Here is a 16,847-nt window from a genome sequence, read left to right as displayed (position 1 = left end):
TGCATAACTCCTTCCTGGTGCATGGTTCTTCTAGTTGATTGTAGTTCTTTGATGTGTGATTCCCTAAAATACAAACTTCTTACTTTCATAGCATTGCTTCAAATTTAGTGTAAATAGCAAATCAAAAAGAAAATCTGGCAGTCAGTTATCATAACAAATGAAAATCATTCCTATTAGCCTACCTGTAACGCATTTTTTTTATATTGCTTACAAATTAAACAATATCAGCTGGAATATACTCTTGTGCATAGTTTTAACACTGAGAATGTAGCGCTGTAGTAAAAATTAAGACATGTATGGCTTAGAAGGGATGCTTCGGAAAGAAATCAGTAGGAATGTTGAAGACAAGAATAAGAATCAAAACCTTACATACATTGAAGGATGATTTATTTGGAAAAATTTACAGGTATCGTGAGGTCATGAAATCGATAGGAAATAGACATTTCAGCCCAGCAGAGCAGCTTTGGCGTGAAGGTGGGCGGCGGCCGCGAGGGCTCCGGGGGCGGCGTAAGCCACGGGGGCGGCGACGGCGGGGGCGGCCAGCACAGCGGCGCCGTTGATGATGGCGTCGCGGGCCCTCGTCTGGGCGACGGCGGTCAGGTGGGCGGCTTTGTTCACAGCCACGTCAGGGGTGTCCAGCAGGTAGCCGTCAGAGCGGACGGCGATGGGGGCGGGGCCGTAGGCGGCGTATCCAGGGTGGACGGGAGCGGCGACCACTGCGGGGGCGGCGTAGCCGGCCGGCGCTACTACTGCAGCGGGGGCGGCACCCAGGTAGCCGGGGGTGGCCACTGCCACTGCCAGGACGGCGCTCAGGACAATCTGGCGACAAAATTAATTAATATCAATCAATGGTTTTTGGTTTTGCAGAATTATTATTCACTTACTGTTGTGTTTGTGTTTGTGTGTGTGTGTGTGTGTGTGTGTGTGTGTTTGAGAGAGAGAGAGAGACAGAGACAGAGAGAAAAAAAGAGAGAGACAGAGAGAAAAAGAGAGAGAGAGAGAGAAAGAGAGAGAGAGAGAGAGAGAGAGAGAGAGAGAAAGAGAGAGAGAGAGAGAGAAAGAGAGAGAGAGAGAGAGAGGAAGAGAGAGAGAGAGAGGAAGAGAGAGAGAGAGAGAGGAAGAGAGAGAGAGAGAGAGAGAGAGAGAGAGAGGAAGAGAGGAGAAGAGAGAGACAGGGAGGACTGACTTACTGTAGTGGAAGTGTGTTTGTCATGAATGCTGCATCCAACTCAATGCTGAATCAAAGATGTAACCAACGTTTGCCGTTTTACGAACTCCAGCGTCTCTCTATGATGTGTGATTTCCAGTTAGATGACATGCCGGTACTATCTATCATGTCTGCTTTCCACTTTTAACTCAGATACAGTTAAAATAATCTCCGTAATGGATTTTTCGATTAGAAAACTACTATTGCGATTACTTGGAGTATATATCACAATGTAATATATTAAGTGTTTTTTTTCAGTGATAACGTTGTCTGATATTATTTCAGTTGCTCCTCTGTCAACAGGGACCGTCTGACCAGCTATAGAACATAGTAAAGTCAGAAAGACATTTAGTGTTTATGATCTTATTAAGTTCAGTTTTCTATTAATTACGAAAAACTAATTATATTTATGAGTCCGCCTGCTTAGCTGGGTGGGAACGTGCTTGCCTCTCATGCAAGTGGACCCGTGTTCGATTCCCGGCCGCGTTGGAGATTTTCTGCTCTCGGGGACAGGGTGTTTTGTTGTCCTTATCATCATTTCATTCTCATCACCGGCGCGCGCGTCCCAATATGGCGTCGAATGAAATAAGACTTGCACTTGGCGGCCGAACTTCCCCGAATAGGGGTCTGCCGGCCAACGATGCCATAGGCTCGTTTCACTTATAGATGAGGATCAGGTTTTCCATTTTTCACTAAATGTCCCCCATCGCTGATTTTAGAGTCCTCTGACCAGCAATTCTCCGTTTCACAACACAGTATTTGTTATCTAGTCGTCCAGTGTACTTTATGGCAGGTCGCAAACTCTATTGCCAAATGATTTCAAAATTTCACTATTTCATTCTTCATCACTTCAACGTACACTTTCTACAGCTAGTGACACTATTATAAATAGCGCAATTATCACTTATCAGGCTGACGGATAACATGAAAACTAGATCATCTACAGAGTAATAGATACGGTACTGTTTTGTGTGAATTTTTCTAGTATATTCTGCTAACTGCAATCGAATAGCAGCAGACCATATCAATTACGACCGAATAAAATGCCAGCCTAATTTCTCATATACACACACTGTAATATAAATAATATATAATAATCTGAATATTGGTGTATATATGACACAGTGTCGTAAACGTTTGTGTTCTCTGCTAAATTACTTAGATACAACTGGACCAGAGACATTACATCAATGAATGAAAGTAGCCCCAGTCCATGCAGAAGGCACACACTGTGAGAGCTGTCGGTACCTACCAGACTGTTCATGTTGGTGTTTGGCCGCTGCTGTTGCTGCTGCTGAAACGTGTCTCTGCACAGACAGCCGCTGCCTTTTATACAGCACCGACTGACACCACAGCACGTGACGTCCGTCAGGACTTGGAGGTCCTCGTTGGGCGTGGCCCGTCCAGCGAGTAGCAGTGCTTGTCATGTTTGGCGGTCGGTTCCGAACTATGAGTAAATGTCAGCTAGCTGAGCAGCCTCATCCTGTATACGGCTGTGTGGTGACAATTTCGGAAGCAAACAGGTGAGCAAGTAGTAATTTATTAAACTTGTGGTAAGCTCCAATGGGACCAAACTGCTGAGGTCAACGGTCCAAAGGCTTACACACTACTTAATCTAACTTAAACTAACTTACACTAAGGGCAACACACACACCCATGCCCGAGGGAGGACTCGAACCTCCAACGGGAGGAGCCACACGAACCGTGGCAAGGTGCCAGAGACAACGCGGCCACCCCGTGCGGCGATAAACTAGTAGCTGTCAGTCATACAGTACAGTGTTTCTGTTTAACAATAGTGACACACAATCGCATTATTATTTTCTTTTTATCGCCACTTCTAAATTCAGATTATTACCTGTATTTATTACTTATGTGTCACTGTGGAACGTAGAGCATCGAAATAACGTCATATGTTGCTCGATATATTCAATTCAAGAGTAAGGTCCAAAATTAAACTCCAAATAATTTCCATAAGTGTTCCTTGTTTTACTTAAGGGGCCTTCCAAATATCTGTCGTATGTGCAGCTACACCCTCAAGGATACAAGCCTAGTGTGAAAATTTTTACATCTCTCAAGGATACAAGCCTAGTGTGAAAATTTTTCATCTCTTTCAATAACCATATAAAAGTACAGAAATCAACGGTAGGCGGGCTGCAACCAGATTAAATTGCTGCCAGTTCTTTCCGTCGTTCATCTTTGGTGACTAATATGTCATCTACTTTAGAATTAGAGTTCTATGACGCCTTACTTTCAACTGGAAAGTACTTTTCTCTGCTGAGAAAATGTAAAACCTCTCAGTGCATGCGGCAAAAGCTTAGCGACTCCCAAATACCATAGCACATGCGCAGCAATGAAAATCGAAACCTATAGTTTTCTAGCCCCTGAAAATACTTACAGCATGAACTATTTCCGTATAAATGCCTGATATTTTACCCATAAATTAAATAAGGATATCTTAATGTGAGAATATGTTCATCTATCACACTCTTCCTGTCTTCTGGAGCTGGATATTCGTAATTATCATTTTCCGTACAGACAAATATATAAATGATGGGGACGATAATGACAATCTTAACTATATATTATTTATCAGACTACCGTAGATAGTAATATTTAAATTAATTTCTTACAGGCAATGATCGACGAGAACAGCACGTAGCTGCTATGTGAATAATACTGTTAGACAGGGTAAACCGAAAATGACGAATTTTAGAGACTAATTCGTTGTCAAATTTTTATACTTCACATTCTTTGTCTTGAACATTACGGTAGGCTGTTTGAAGTCAGATCATAGACGAGCTGAGTGGGACAGAGTGATTTGGAATGAGAGGTATTGGGGAGAGGATTTCTACATAAAAAGTTAGTTCGTAACCAAGTAATATCCGTGAAAACGTAGGTTTGTACTGTGATGGGAGATACATTTACTTTGTCTGTCGTCTAGGCTACAGGTATCCACAGGAAGCGTAAAATACACATACCCGGTGGATCTGATACTATAAAAATGCTAGAATACACACACATGAGGCAGTAAACATACAAAATTGTGAGGGTTTCCATGTGCCCAATGACATAGCGAAAGCCATTGTGTTTCTTTTGCCTACAAAGAACAAAACTGAATTACTGAAGTACCACACTCCCACAAATTACTCACTCATTCAACTATACATTCCACGGTCAATATCCTAAGAGGAATAAAAACTATCTTTCGCAGAACAACGTCTTTTACACGCACATAATACGACATTGTGATTACACAGTATTTCCATTGTTCAAAGAGAATGGTCACCAGTACTTATAGATCATGGCCACACCGGGAAGATGTAGCCCTTCATTTCTGAAACTTGTGTGAAAGGGCAATTTCCGTCTATTCTGTGAGACTTCGTTGCTAAAATATCAAATTTAATTGGCCAAGTAAAGATAGTAACTATAAATGTCCAAATCAACCATTCACCAGACTAACCTCTTCCCAGTTCAACTACCAGCACATGAAGTGCATCCGATGTTTATAGCGCTACTATTTCAGTAAGGAGTCGTGTTGTTTATAAGGGCGAGGAAGCTACCTAGGAAGCCTAGGCTAATAGTGTGTGAGGTCTGTCTGTTAGCCAGAGGGGTACTGTACACTCCAGACAGCCTAGTGCCGAGGTCCCCGAACACTATACTCCTATGCAGCTCTCTAGTTTTTCCTGTAGCATGTGTGTGTGTATGTTTGTGGTTTTGTGTGTGTGTGTGTGTGTGTGTGTGTGTGTGTGTGTGTGTGTGTTTGTGTGTGTGTGTGTGTGTGTGGGTGTGGGTGTGTGTGTTTTCAGTCCTTTTGAACCGATTCGTATAATGTCAGTGCATGCTTTGCCCAGCGCTAGATGCTCACGCAGTTTTTTTTAACATGATTCGTGCAGTCCAACGATGCTCTGTTTGCTAAACTCCATAATAAATAACTGGTATTCGGTTTTCAATGACAGATATATCTTCCTATTGTGTTCCGTAACAGCAGTGGGGTGGAGTTACCTTACTCCTCCCCAGGTTCCGTTACTATCAGTTAAATTACAGGTCACGAACCTCTCCAACAGGTGGGAAAAGAAATCCGCTTTGCCTGAGCAAGGAATAAATTATTTAACGACAATAGTTGCGTACGTATTAATTTCATTTACACAGTGTTTTCACTAATCATTTCAGTTCCTTCTTCTCCCACACCCGCTCTGCCGGAGCTTCGGCGACCGGTCACAGATGTTCATGGTAGTGCATGTGTTCTCAGGGAGCGTAACAACATTAGTTTAGTTAGCGAGAGTAGTACAATTCCTCTTATCACGTTCTTTGTGTAACAGTGCTACCTCAAAGGCGATTCTCGCACCAAGGGGTGCAGGTCATTTTAGGTAGTCGCTCTTCCTTCGTTTCAGCGAGAGCCTTTCTTTTTCTCTCCTCTTCGGTTGCAAGGTAACGACTGTAGGCTTGAGGGACTGTGTTTAACGAGGGCTTGGCTGGCGACCAAGGTAGAAATTTCGCACCAGCACACACACTTATTTAGAAAATTTATGCACAAGAGGATAATGAAGGGATCGGAAAGACACCACGGTACGAGGGAAAGTCCGAGTGTAGGCAAGAACAGCGACCAGAAACGCGCAATCGCGATTTCTGTTGACTTGTTGCGTAAGTTCGTAGCATTTCTCCATCAGTTTAACACACATATCAGAGAATTTAGTCATCAATAATGTGTTCTCCATTACTATTTTCAACAGTCTGACAACTTTGGGATAACTTATCTATTCCGCGACTGTAGAAATCACGCGGTTTTGAGGCGAAGAACTCGTCGAGTCATGTTCGGAGAGTATCATAATCCGGACAGGAAGTTCCTTGAATGTTGTTCGATACAGAGCGGGAAAGGTGGAAATCTGAGTGCGCAATGCCAGGTGAATAAGGTGGGTGCGCAATGACTTCCCAGCTCAACTCCTGTGCTGTGTTTTTTGTTCAAAAAAGAAATGTTCAAATGCGTGTGAAATCTTATGGGACTTAAGTGCTAAGGTCATCAGACTGTAAGCTTACACACTATTTAACCTAAATTATTCTAAGGACTAACACACACACCCATGCCCGAGGGAGGACTCGAACCTCCACCGGGACCAGCCGCATAGTCCGTGACTGCAACGCCTGAGACCGGGCGGCTAATCCCTCGCGGCGTGGTTTTTCGTTTTTTTTCCCTCTAGCAGAATGATCTCGAGCGTTATCGTGGAGTAGCATAAGGCATTCTTCCTGGTCTTTGTTCTCGGATAGCGTCTGCAAGGCGTCTCAGTTCTTGCCGATGACAGCAGCGTTGGTTATAGCTCGGAAAAGCAATTTCTAGCACACCACATCGTCGTTGTTGCGTCGAATGGGTAACATTATCTTTTGTGGATGCGCGCAGGTCTTTACAAGTGGACTTGGTGCTTTGTTTCGGCTCAAACATTCCTTTCTTCTTCTTGTGTTAGCATGAAGACACCAGTTCTCGTCGCCGGTAATGGTACAGAATAGAAGTGGTCGGTGTTGTTCACGAGGCAACAGATGAAGGGCAAGCAGAGATGCACAATAGCCTCCTGCTGATTTTGGTGGTTTTGGCTTAGAACATCGGTACCCGTACACCCGACTTTTCAATCTTCACTATTGCGTGCAACTGTCGCACGATTGTGGAATGATGCCAGTCCATCACATACGCCAGTTCTCAAGTACACTGACGTGGAGCATAGTGGATTAATGTGTTTAAACGATCTTCATGAAACCCCGAAGGTCTTCCTGACCACAGAGAGTCCGTAATGTCAAAAACAATCCTTCTTAAAACGAGCAAACTATTATCTTGCCATGCTCTGTCCAACGGCGTTATCCAAACATCGGTGCACATATATCTAGCTGCCTACGCCGCTGTCACCCTTTTATTGAACTCAAGCAGAAGAGTGTGTTGGAAACGTTCCGAATCCTCCACTTGTCACTCCATTTTCTAGCGTCCACAGCTCCACTCACTCTCTCCAAATTACAATATGCAAACTCAAATTGCAACAGTGAACTACAAATACAAAAGGACAATCGATAAATAAACCTATAGGAATCGGAATACCAACGTGCAAAACGCTACAAACTTATGCCCCAACCTAATATCCCAGGGCGCACGGATCGGTGGCGTAGGGTGGGGGAGGGGGGGGGGGGGGTTGGGGGGCTGGCGGGCACGATACTTAACCTCGTGACGTGGCCACATCACAACTCACAGCGGGCATCGCGGTTTGCCACTAGAGCGTCCGCCGGGCAATGAAGGAGGTGGCGATCGAGGCCGTCACCTACACTACAGCAGACGTGGACACCGCCTACGCCGCTTTCGCCATCTCCGCCACCACCTCAGTCATCTGCGCCGTCGCTGCCGTAGCAGCCAGCGACGACACCGTCACCACCGACGCCACAGCAACTTCCTCGAAACAACACGCCAGTACCAACAGACAATATTCGAAGGCATGGCGGCTATAACTGCCTTACTGCACTGATCTGAGCGCTGGTCTCCCATGGCAAAGAGCTGAATTTTTCTGTGGGCTCAGCTTATACCAAGCTAGACCCACATATCGTAGAGTTGAAGGATTTAAACGCTCGTCTCGACTCAAAATCCAACTCCCTGAGTCAGCAGGTAGTGAGCCATGAAATACACTTGCACAATATGGGCCCAGAAACGCATTCTACAGTCTCAGACGTTGCCAGTTATGACAACACAACACTTGACGATATCGGTAAAGAACTTGCCAATGGGTTTACTGAATCAGCTGATCGTCAACCAACTCAAAAAACAGTTCTTTTAGATTCACTAGAGAAAGTGGTATATATACAGGGTGAGTCACCTAACATTACCGCTGGATATATTTCGTAAACCACATCAAATACTGACGAATCGATTCCACAGACCGAACGTGAGGAGAGGGGCTAGTGTAATTGGTTAATACAAACAATAAAAAATGCACGGAAGTATGTTTGTTAACACAAACCTACGTTTTTTTTAAATGGAACCCCGTCAGTTTTGTTAGCACATCTGAACATATAAACAAATACGTAATCAGTGCCGTTTGTTGCATTGTAAAATGTTAATTACATCCGGAGATATTGTAACATAAAGTTGACGCTTAAGTACCACTCCTCTGATGTTCGATCGTGTGTATCGGAGAGCACCGAATTACGTAGGGATCCAAAGGGAACGGTGATGGACCTTAGGTACAGAAGAGACTGGAACACCACATTACGTCCACATGATAACACCTTTTTATTGGACTTTTTCACTGACGCACATGTACATTAGCATGAGGGGTGAGTTACACGTACACACGTGGTTTCCGTTTTCAATTACAGAGTGGAATAGAGTGTGACCCGACATGTCAGGCCAATAGATGTTCAATGTGGTGGCCATCATTTGCTGGACACAATTGCAATCTCTGGCGTAATGAATGTCGTACACGCCGCAGTACATCTGGTGTAATGTCGCCGCAGGCTACCACAATACGTTGTTTCATATCCTCTGGGGTTGTAGGCACATCACGGTACACATTCTTCTTTAACGTACCCCACAGAAAGAAGTCCAGAGGTGTAAGATCAGGAGAACGGGCTGGCCAATTTATGCGTCCCCCATGTCCTATGAAACGCCCGTCGAACATCCTGTCAAGGGTCTGCCTAGTGTAAATTGCGGAATATGCAGGTGCACCATCACATACGTCGACGCGTTTCCAGTGGGACATTTTCGAGCAACGTTGGCAGATAATTCTGTAGAAACGCGATGTATGTTGCAGCTACTCGCCGACCGTGGCCCGTGTTTGTTACAACACGCAACTGAAGGTCGGAGGTTTCAAGCGTCAACTGTAGGTTACAATATCTCCGGATGTAATTAACATTTAACAGTGCAACAAACGGCAATGATTACGTATTTGTTTATATGTTCAGATGTCCTAACAAAACTAACGGGGTTCCACTTTAAAAAAACGTAGGTTTGTGTTAAAAAACATACTTCCGTGCATTTTTGCATGGTTTGTATTAAACAATTACACTAGCCCCTCTCCTCACGTTCGGTCTGTGGAATCGGTTCGTCAGTATTTGATGTGGTTTACGAAATATATCCAGCGGTAACGTTAGGTGACTCACCCTATATATATATATTGATCGTGACCGGGCCAAATCTCTCACTTAATAAGCGTCAAAAGGAACGAACCTTGTCTAGCTTGAAGGGGGAAACCAGATGGCGCTATGGCTGGCACGCTAGATGGCGCTGCCATAGGTGAAACGGATATCAACTGCGTTTTTCTAAATAGGAACACCCATTTTTTATTACATATTCGTGTAACACGTAAAGAAATATGAATGTTTTAATTGGACCACTTTCTTCGCTTTGTGACAGATGGTGCTGTAATAGTCGCAAACATGTCGCTCACAATTTTAGGCGAACTGTTGGTAACAGATAGGTTTTTTTAATTTAAAATACAGAACGTAGGTACGTTTGAACATTTTATTTCGGTTGTTCCAATGAGATACATGTACCTTTGTGAACTTATCATTTCTGAGAACGCATGCTGTTACAGCATGATTACCTGTAAATACCACATTAATGCAATAAATGCTCAAAATGATGTCCGTCAACCTTATTGCATTTGGCAATACCCGTAACGACATTCCTCTCAACAGCGAGTAGTTCGCCTTCCGTAATTTTCTCACATGTACTGACAATGCGCTGACGCATGTTGTCAGCCAATGTCGGTGGATCAAAATAGCAAATATCCTTCAGCTTTCCCCAAAGAAAGAAATCCGGGGACGTCAGATCCGGTGAACGTATGGGTCATGGTATGGTGCTTCGACGACCAACCCACTTGTCATAAAATATGCTATTCAATACCGCTTCAACCGCACGCGAGGTGTGCGCCAGATATCCATCATGTTGGAAGTACATGGCCATTCTGTCTTGCAGTGAAACATCTTGTAGTGACATCGGTAGAACATTACGTAGGAAATCAGCATACATTGCACCATTTAGATTGCCATCGATAAAATGTGGTCAATTATTCTTCCTCCCATAATGCCGAACCGTACATTAACCCGCCCAGGTCGCTGATGTTCCACTTGTCGCAGCCATCGTGGATTTTCCATTTGCCAGTAGTGCATATTATGTCGGTTTACGTTACGGCTGTTGGTGAATGACGCATCGTCGCTAAATAGAACGCGAGCAAAAAATCTGTCATCGTCGCGTAATTTCTCTTGTGCCCAGTGCATAGAAATATGGTACGGGTGGAATCGATGTTGATGTAGCATTCTCAACACCGACGTTTTTGAGATTCCCAATTCTCGCGCAATTTGTCTGCTACTGATGTGCTGATTAGCCGCGACAGCAGCTAAAAAACACCTGCTTTGGGATCAATATTTGTTGCAGGTCGTGTTTGAGGTTTCACATGTGTCTGAACACTTCATGTTTCCTTAAATAACGTAACTATCCGGCGAACGGTCCGGACACTTGGATGATGTCGTCCAGGATACCGAGTAGCATACATAGCACATGCCCGTTGGTCATTTTGATCGCAATAGCCATATATCACCACGACATCGACCTTTTCCACAATTGGTAAACGGTCCATTTGAATACGGGTAATGTATCTCGAAGCAAATACCGTCCGCAGTGGCGGTATGTTACGTGATACCACGTACTTATACGTTTGTGACTGTTACAGTGGCATCTATCACAAAGCGAAAAAGTTGTCCAACTAAAACATTCATATTCCTTTACGTACTACACGAATATGTAATAAAAAATGGGGGTTCCTATTAAAAAAAACGTAGTTGATATCCGTTTGACCTATGGCAGCGCCATATAGCGGGCCAACTATAGCGTCATCTGGTTTCCCCCTTCAAGACAGACAAGTTTCGTTCTTTGAAGTTTTTCCGTTTGATCCCTATTTCGTGAGATATTTCGCCCGGTCACTATCAATGGACCACCCTATATATATATATATATATATATATATATATATATATATATATATATATATATATATATACGCTGGGTGATACGAAGGTCTCTGTACCTGGTGTTGTGTTGCGTTATACCGATTTTAGAGTCATTGCCGAAAACGTTGGCAGTTCCCTTTGTGAGTCTCCTGGAAGCCACCCTAGTAAACATCTTGATAGTTGACCAGTGAGGAGACTTTCCACCTACTTGGCAGTCATGTGAGACCACATCAGCCCAGGACAATGCTTGCCACCCTCACCCTGCGACTGGGGCTGCGCGTACCCACCCAAGGTGTGTGCCAACACCTGGGTGTTGGTACCCATAACATTATTGCGCGCCCCCGTATGCAGTTGTCGATTTGCAGAAATTCTGGGAAAAGCGTTCGGCCGATACACCCCGTGCAGTTCACAAAAAGTTTCACCGAATGGTTTAGATCGGTAATACTTAATGAGTGCCCGAAAATGAGCTAGGGTGGACTCTAATTAGAGGCCGTGGCTAATCTGTGGCAAGAGGTTTTGCACAAAAATTACACAACTTGCCTTAGCAAACTGGAAGCAGAATTTCTCAGCATGGAGTCAGAAGCAGAGTGTAAAACGCCCCAGTAAAATACCCACATAGAAAGCATGCTCGGAATCAGGTCGGACACAAATTTTCATTGTCATCATTTCATTATACAGCTGGAAGAGGTTCAAATTCGCTACTCCGAATATATTTCATGCTCTTAAAAACAGCTCTAGGGCGAGACGCCTGACGTCGTTCTGATAACTCCGTAATATTTCGCCGGCGCAACTAACCGACATTTTCAAATGGTTCAAATGGCTCTGCGCACTATGGGACTTAACTACTGAGGTCCTCAGTCCCCTAGAACTTAGAACTACTTAAACCTAACTAACCTAAGGACATCACACACATCCATGCCCAAGGCAGAATTCGAACCTGCGACCGTAGCGGTCGCGCGGTTCCAGACTGTAGCGCTTAGAACCGCTCGGCCACTCCGGCAAGTTCCGACATTTTCACCGACATGTTTAGGTACGACCAACACACTGCTCAGACTGTGATCGAAGCCTCCTATTTTTGACATGCTCGATTTCTTCCTGCAGGAGGTCTCTGATGTGCAGAAGTTCGACCTACCACTTGTCCAAGTCAGCGAATGCCTGACTTGGTACGAAGACAGGCACTCTTCTGTCAGAGTCAGTCAAAGAATCGCGAGAGATATTCTCAGATTTGGATGAGTTCCGGACTGAATGCGACGGAACAAATGCACGAAGGGTAAGCGAACAAAACTCCTCTCTGCGACGCAATGCCTGGCACCTCGATCAATTAAGCCAAAAGAGCAGACGCGCCACATGGCAAAATAGTCACCACCAGGACGGCAATTAGTCCAGCAAACCACATTGTCGTGACGTAAGAAATATGCAGATGGGCCTTGGAAACGCAGGAACCCCCGAAAAGCGAACGTAATCAATAAAGAGAAGGGTGATCCCTGGATAAACTCCCATTGTCACCTCCCACTACGCTTCGAAACTAATGTTTGGTCACGCACAGTTCCCCGTGGCGAATATGGAGATTTTACTTCCCAGGGAAGAATGAGAAACGGTGAGCAAAACCACGTAGAAGAATTTCTGGTTTGAAGTGGGCGATGTAGATGAGAATGTACAGTCGTGTACAAAACGAGCTAGACCCCTCGCCTTATCGTTATACTGACCCGCACAGCTTTAAAGTCTGCTACACAGCATAGCAGGCAAGGCGACGAAGTGCTACCAACATATTGTGCACAGGCGTGAAACTGAAAAACTATCTGAACTTTGTCAGACTGTTAGCAATCATGTGTAAGAGTAAGATATAAATGAAAGATGAAACACTAATTAGTATGCACTGTACTAATAAAAGGAATTGCAGCTTATCGAGATAACATAACACTTTTAGTAAGACAACGTACCCCAGATAGTTACGAATTAGCAAAATATTACGCGCATTCGGCCGCAAAACGGTCTGTGTCAACGTTCAGACCAGTCATACTGGATTACCGTTGCTGACCTACCATGAAAGTATGCAAATTTAGCAATGCGTGAAGATTGATAACGAAATTCAGTTAAAAATCATTCAGTGCCACACTTAAGTCAATTCATTTATTGACAGAAGCGGAAAAAGTTGGCAGTAACAAGTATGAAATTCTACAAGATTTTCATATTTACATCCACAGGGCGCCGGTACATAATTATTTACACAGTATGTGATCACCAATCGCTAAAGAAAGATAGTTGACTAACATCCGCTAACAAGCTGACCATTTTTTTGTTCTTAGGATGCACGCTTCTTTGGAAACAGAGAGCACCAATGAGGTCTAGTTTAAGTCATATATGTTACTTTGCTACCTTAATGTTCCTTAACTTAGATTTATTTTTGCGTTGCACTAAATAGTAAGTAACACAAGTTACCATGTAATAGAGCGGCCTTGTGATAACACTACTTCAGTCGGCATGTACCAGTGCGGCCTTATGTTGGATAAATTTGACTTACTGCAGTGCTCCAGTTTAGAGAAAAGAGAATCTGGGAGAAACAACGGTGAATATTGATCTTTTCCCTTCCTTTGTGCCAAACGTGGGTGTCCATTCCCATCGTGTGATGATGTCAAATTGCTAGCCATCTGTCGCTGGCAAAACAGAAATAATTTGGGTCTTAGGAAACTTAAAATTTAGATTGGTGGTTAGTGAATTTATTTATGTAATAACCCTGTGGGAGGTTAGGAAAATGTTTGGGTGGTATAAGGCTCTGAGCATTATGGGACTTAACATCTATGGTCATCAGTCCCCTGATATAAGGAATAAGAGTTTTATGCATATTTGTTTACATGTGTCTGGCTTTTCCATTTATGCAGTTTAACTTTTTTATTTTCTTTTATTTTTTTATTTTTTTTTTTATTTTTTTTGGGTGAGCAAGTTACTAAGACACTGGACCATGGCAGTAGATACTAAGTCTCTGCTACGACCTTTTGGGAGACAGTGCTTGTTCAAGTCCCCACTATGTATATGTACTATTTTCTATTATTCCCATTTAAGAGGGCGATAGAAGTTGAGTAGTCATGATTTCTTCTTCTTTCTTCCAAAATTCTCTTCATACATTCGCCATCTTGTCTCCTGCGTTGTTCCGACCATCTTTTTCCCTTTCTGTTCTCCGTATGTTCTTGTTTAAGTGTGTTTCTTTAAGATGTTACTAAACTGTTCTCTATTGTTTATGTTGTCTTGTGTGATCCGCAGTTCTTTAATGTCTTCTTCTGCTTCAGTGATCCACTTTGTCTTGTTTTTGTTCTTGTTTACTATCTCAAAGATTTGTCTTGTGAGCCTGCTTTTATTCATCCTGCTGATATGTCCATAAAATTTCATCCTTTTCTTTCTAATGGTGTCTGTTATTGTTTCTACGTCTTTTTAAATCTCTCTAGTTGGCCTCTTCATTTAAATTCCTTCCCGAAATACTGGTCCATGTATTTTCCTCAGATTTCCTAACCGCCGTCTGCTTCACGTCTGCTGTGCAGCAAGCTACCTTAATTTAAGTATTAACTGTGTTTTTCTTACTTGTCACTTCTTCTTCCGTGTGTTTTTCCTTTAGGAAGCTTTATTTGTCGAGTGCTATTAATAGTGTTCCATAGATTTCGTGTTTGTTTTGAATACAGTCAGAGAGAGTCCCTTTAGTCAACAATAGTGCCAGTAGTGCTAGTGTTTGTTTTCAATACAGTCCAGAGACAGGTAGTGCTATTTTCTTTGTTTTCTACAAGAATTGGCTAGCAATCACAGTTTAGTCAATAGTCAGCCGCCTTTAGTGAATTAACAGTCTAGTTAAAAGTTGATTAACTCTCTTCAGTAAACTGATTCCTTAGGATGGATAGGATGTGTGACTGCTGTGTACGGACGCAGGAGGAGCTGGCCACTGTTCGCGAACAGCTGAACGTGTTGATGGCCGCGGTCAGCCGTCTTCAGGCTGCTGCCTCGGAGTGTAGCGGCAGTGGGGAGTCTGGTGCGTCGCAAGGTACACCCCAGGTGTTACATCCTTCACCCACTGTCCCTGCTGCCGAGACATCATCGCGGGTACCGGGCGCGTTTGGGCCAACCTCTAAAAAATGGTTCAAATGGCTCTGAGCACTATGGGACTCAACTGCTGAGGTCATTAGTCCCCTAGAACTTAGAACTAGTTAAACCTAACTAACCTAAGGACATCACAAACATCCATGCCCGAGGCAGGATTCGAACCTGCGACCGTAGCGGTCTTGCGGTTCCAGACTGCAGCGCCTTTAACCGCACGGCCACTTCGGCCGGCGGCCAACCTCTCCCCAAGGGGAGTGGCGGGTTCAGCGGCGTTCGCGGCGCACGAGGCGGAGGGTAAATGTGGAGGCTGGCCGTGTGGCATCGCCCGCTCTGCCTGTGAGTGGACATGTGGCTGCTCCTTCAGCAAGGTCCGAGCAGGCACACGGGGGGAGGGGTTTATTAGTTATTGGGAGCTCCAACGTTAGGCGGGTGATGGAGCCCCTTAGGGAAATAGCGAAAAGGTCGGGGAAGAAGGCCAGTGTTCACTCTGTCTGCTTGCCGGGGGGTCTCATCCGAGATGTGGAGGAGGCCCTACCGGCGCCTATAGAGAGCACTGGGTGCACCCGACTGCAAATTGTTGCTCATGTCGGCACCAATGACTCCTGCCGTCTGGGTTCAGAGGTCATCCTCAGTTCGTACAGGCGGTTGGCGGAATTGGTGAAGGCAGAAAGCCTCGCTCGCGGTCCTCTGGTTTGGAGCCGAGTGGAAGGCTTAAACCAGAGGCTCAGAGGATTCTGCGGAGATCTGGGGTGCAAATTTCTCGACCTCCGCTATCGGGTGGAGAAATGTAGGGTCCCCCTGAATAGGTCAGGCGTGCACTACACGCTGGAAGCGGCTACAAGGGTATCGGAGTATGTGTGGAGTGCACATGAGGGTCTTTTAGGTTAGAGGATTCCCTCCCTAGGCCCGACAAGACGCCTCCTGAGACGCTGCAAGGTAGGAGTAGGCAAAATGCTACAGGGAATAACAATATTAATGTGCTAATAGTAAACTGCAAGAGCGTCTATAGAAATGTCCCAGAACTGCTCTCATTAATAAACGGTCACAACGCCCATATAGTACTAGGGACAGAAAGTTGGCTGAAACCAGACGTAAACAGTAATGAAATCCTAAACTCAGACTGGAATGTATACCGCAGAGACAGGCTGGACAGTGAAGGGGGAGGCGTGTTTATAGCGATAAGAAGTGCAATAGTATCGAAGGAAATTGACGGAGATCCGAAATGTGAAATGATTTGGGTGAAGGTCACGGTTAAAGCAGCCTAAGACATGGTAATTGGATGTCTTTATAGGTCCCCTGGCTCAGCAGCTGTTGTGGCTGAGTACCTGAAGGATAATTTGGAAAATATTTCGATTTCCCCACCATGTTATAGTTCTGGGTGGAGATTTTAATTTGCCGGATTTAGACTGGGAGACTCAAACGTTCATAACGGGTGGCAGGGACAAAGAACCCAGTGAAATGTTTTTAAGCGCTTTATCTGAAAACTACCTTGAGCAGTTAAACAGAGAACCGACTCGTGGCGATAACATATTAGACCTTATGGTGACAATCAGATCCGAACTATTTGAAACAGTTAACGCAGAACAGG

General features: G+C 44.3%; 1 protein-coding gene across 1 annotated transcript; it reads right to left on the bottom strand.

Moving 5' to 3' along the window:
• Positions 1-370: 370 nt before the first annotated feature.
• On the bottom strand, positions 371-2,534 carry LOC126473807 (cuticle protein 18.7-like). Its single transcript, XM_050101111.1, has 2 exons — positions 2,460-2,534; positions 371-819 (listed from the first exon to the last, which is right to left on the bottom strand). Exons 1-2 carry the CDS (start codon positions 2,469-2,471, stop codon positions 445-447), a joined length of 387 nt encoding a protein of 128 aa, XP_049957068.1. The 5' UTR covers positions 2,472-2,534; the 3' UTR covers positions 371-444.
• Positions 2,535-16,847: the final 14,313 nt, after the last annotated feature.

Source organism: Schistocerca serialis, chromosome 4 (assembly GCF_023864345.2).
Source record: "Schistocerca serialis cubense isolate TAMUIC-IGC-003099 chromosome 4, iqSchSeri2.2, whole genome shotgun sequence".
Lineage (NCBI taxonomy): Eukaryota > Metazoa > Arthropoda > Insecta > Orthoptera > Acrididae > Schistocerca > Schistocerca serialis.
The sequence above is the reverse complement of the archived record's forward strand: the minus strand, read 5'-3'. Positions and strand labels throughout refer to the sequence as shown.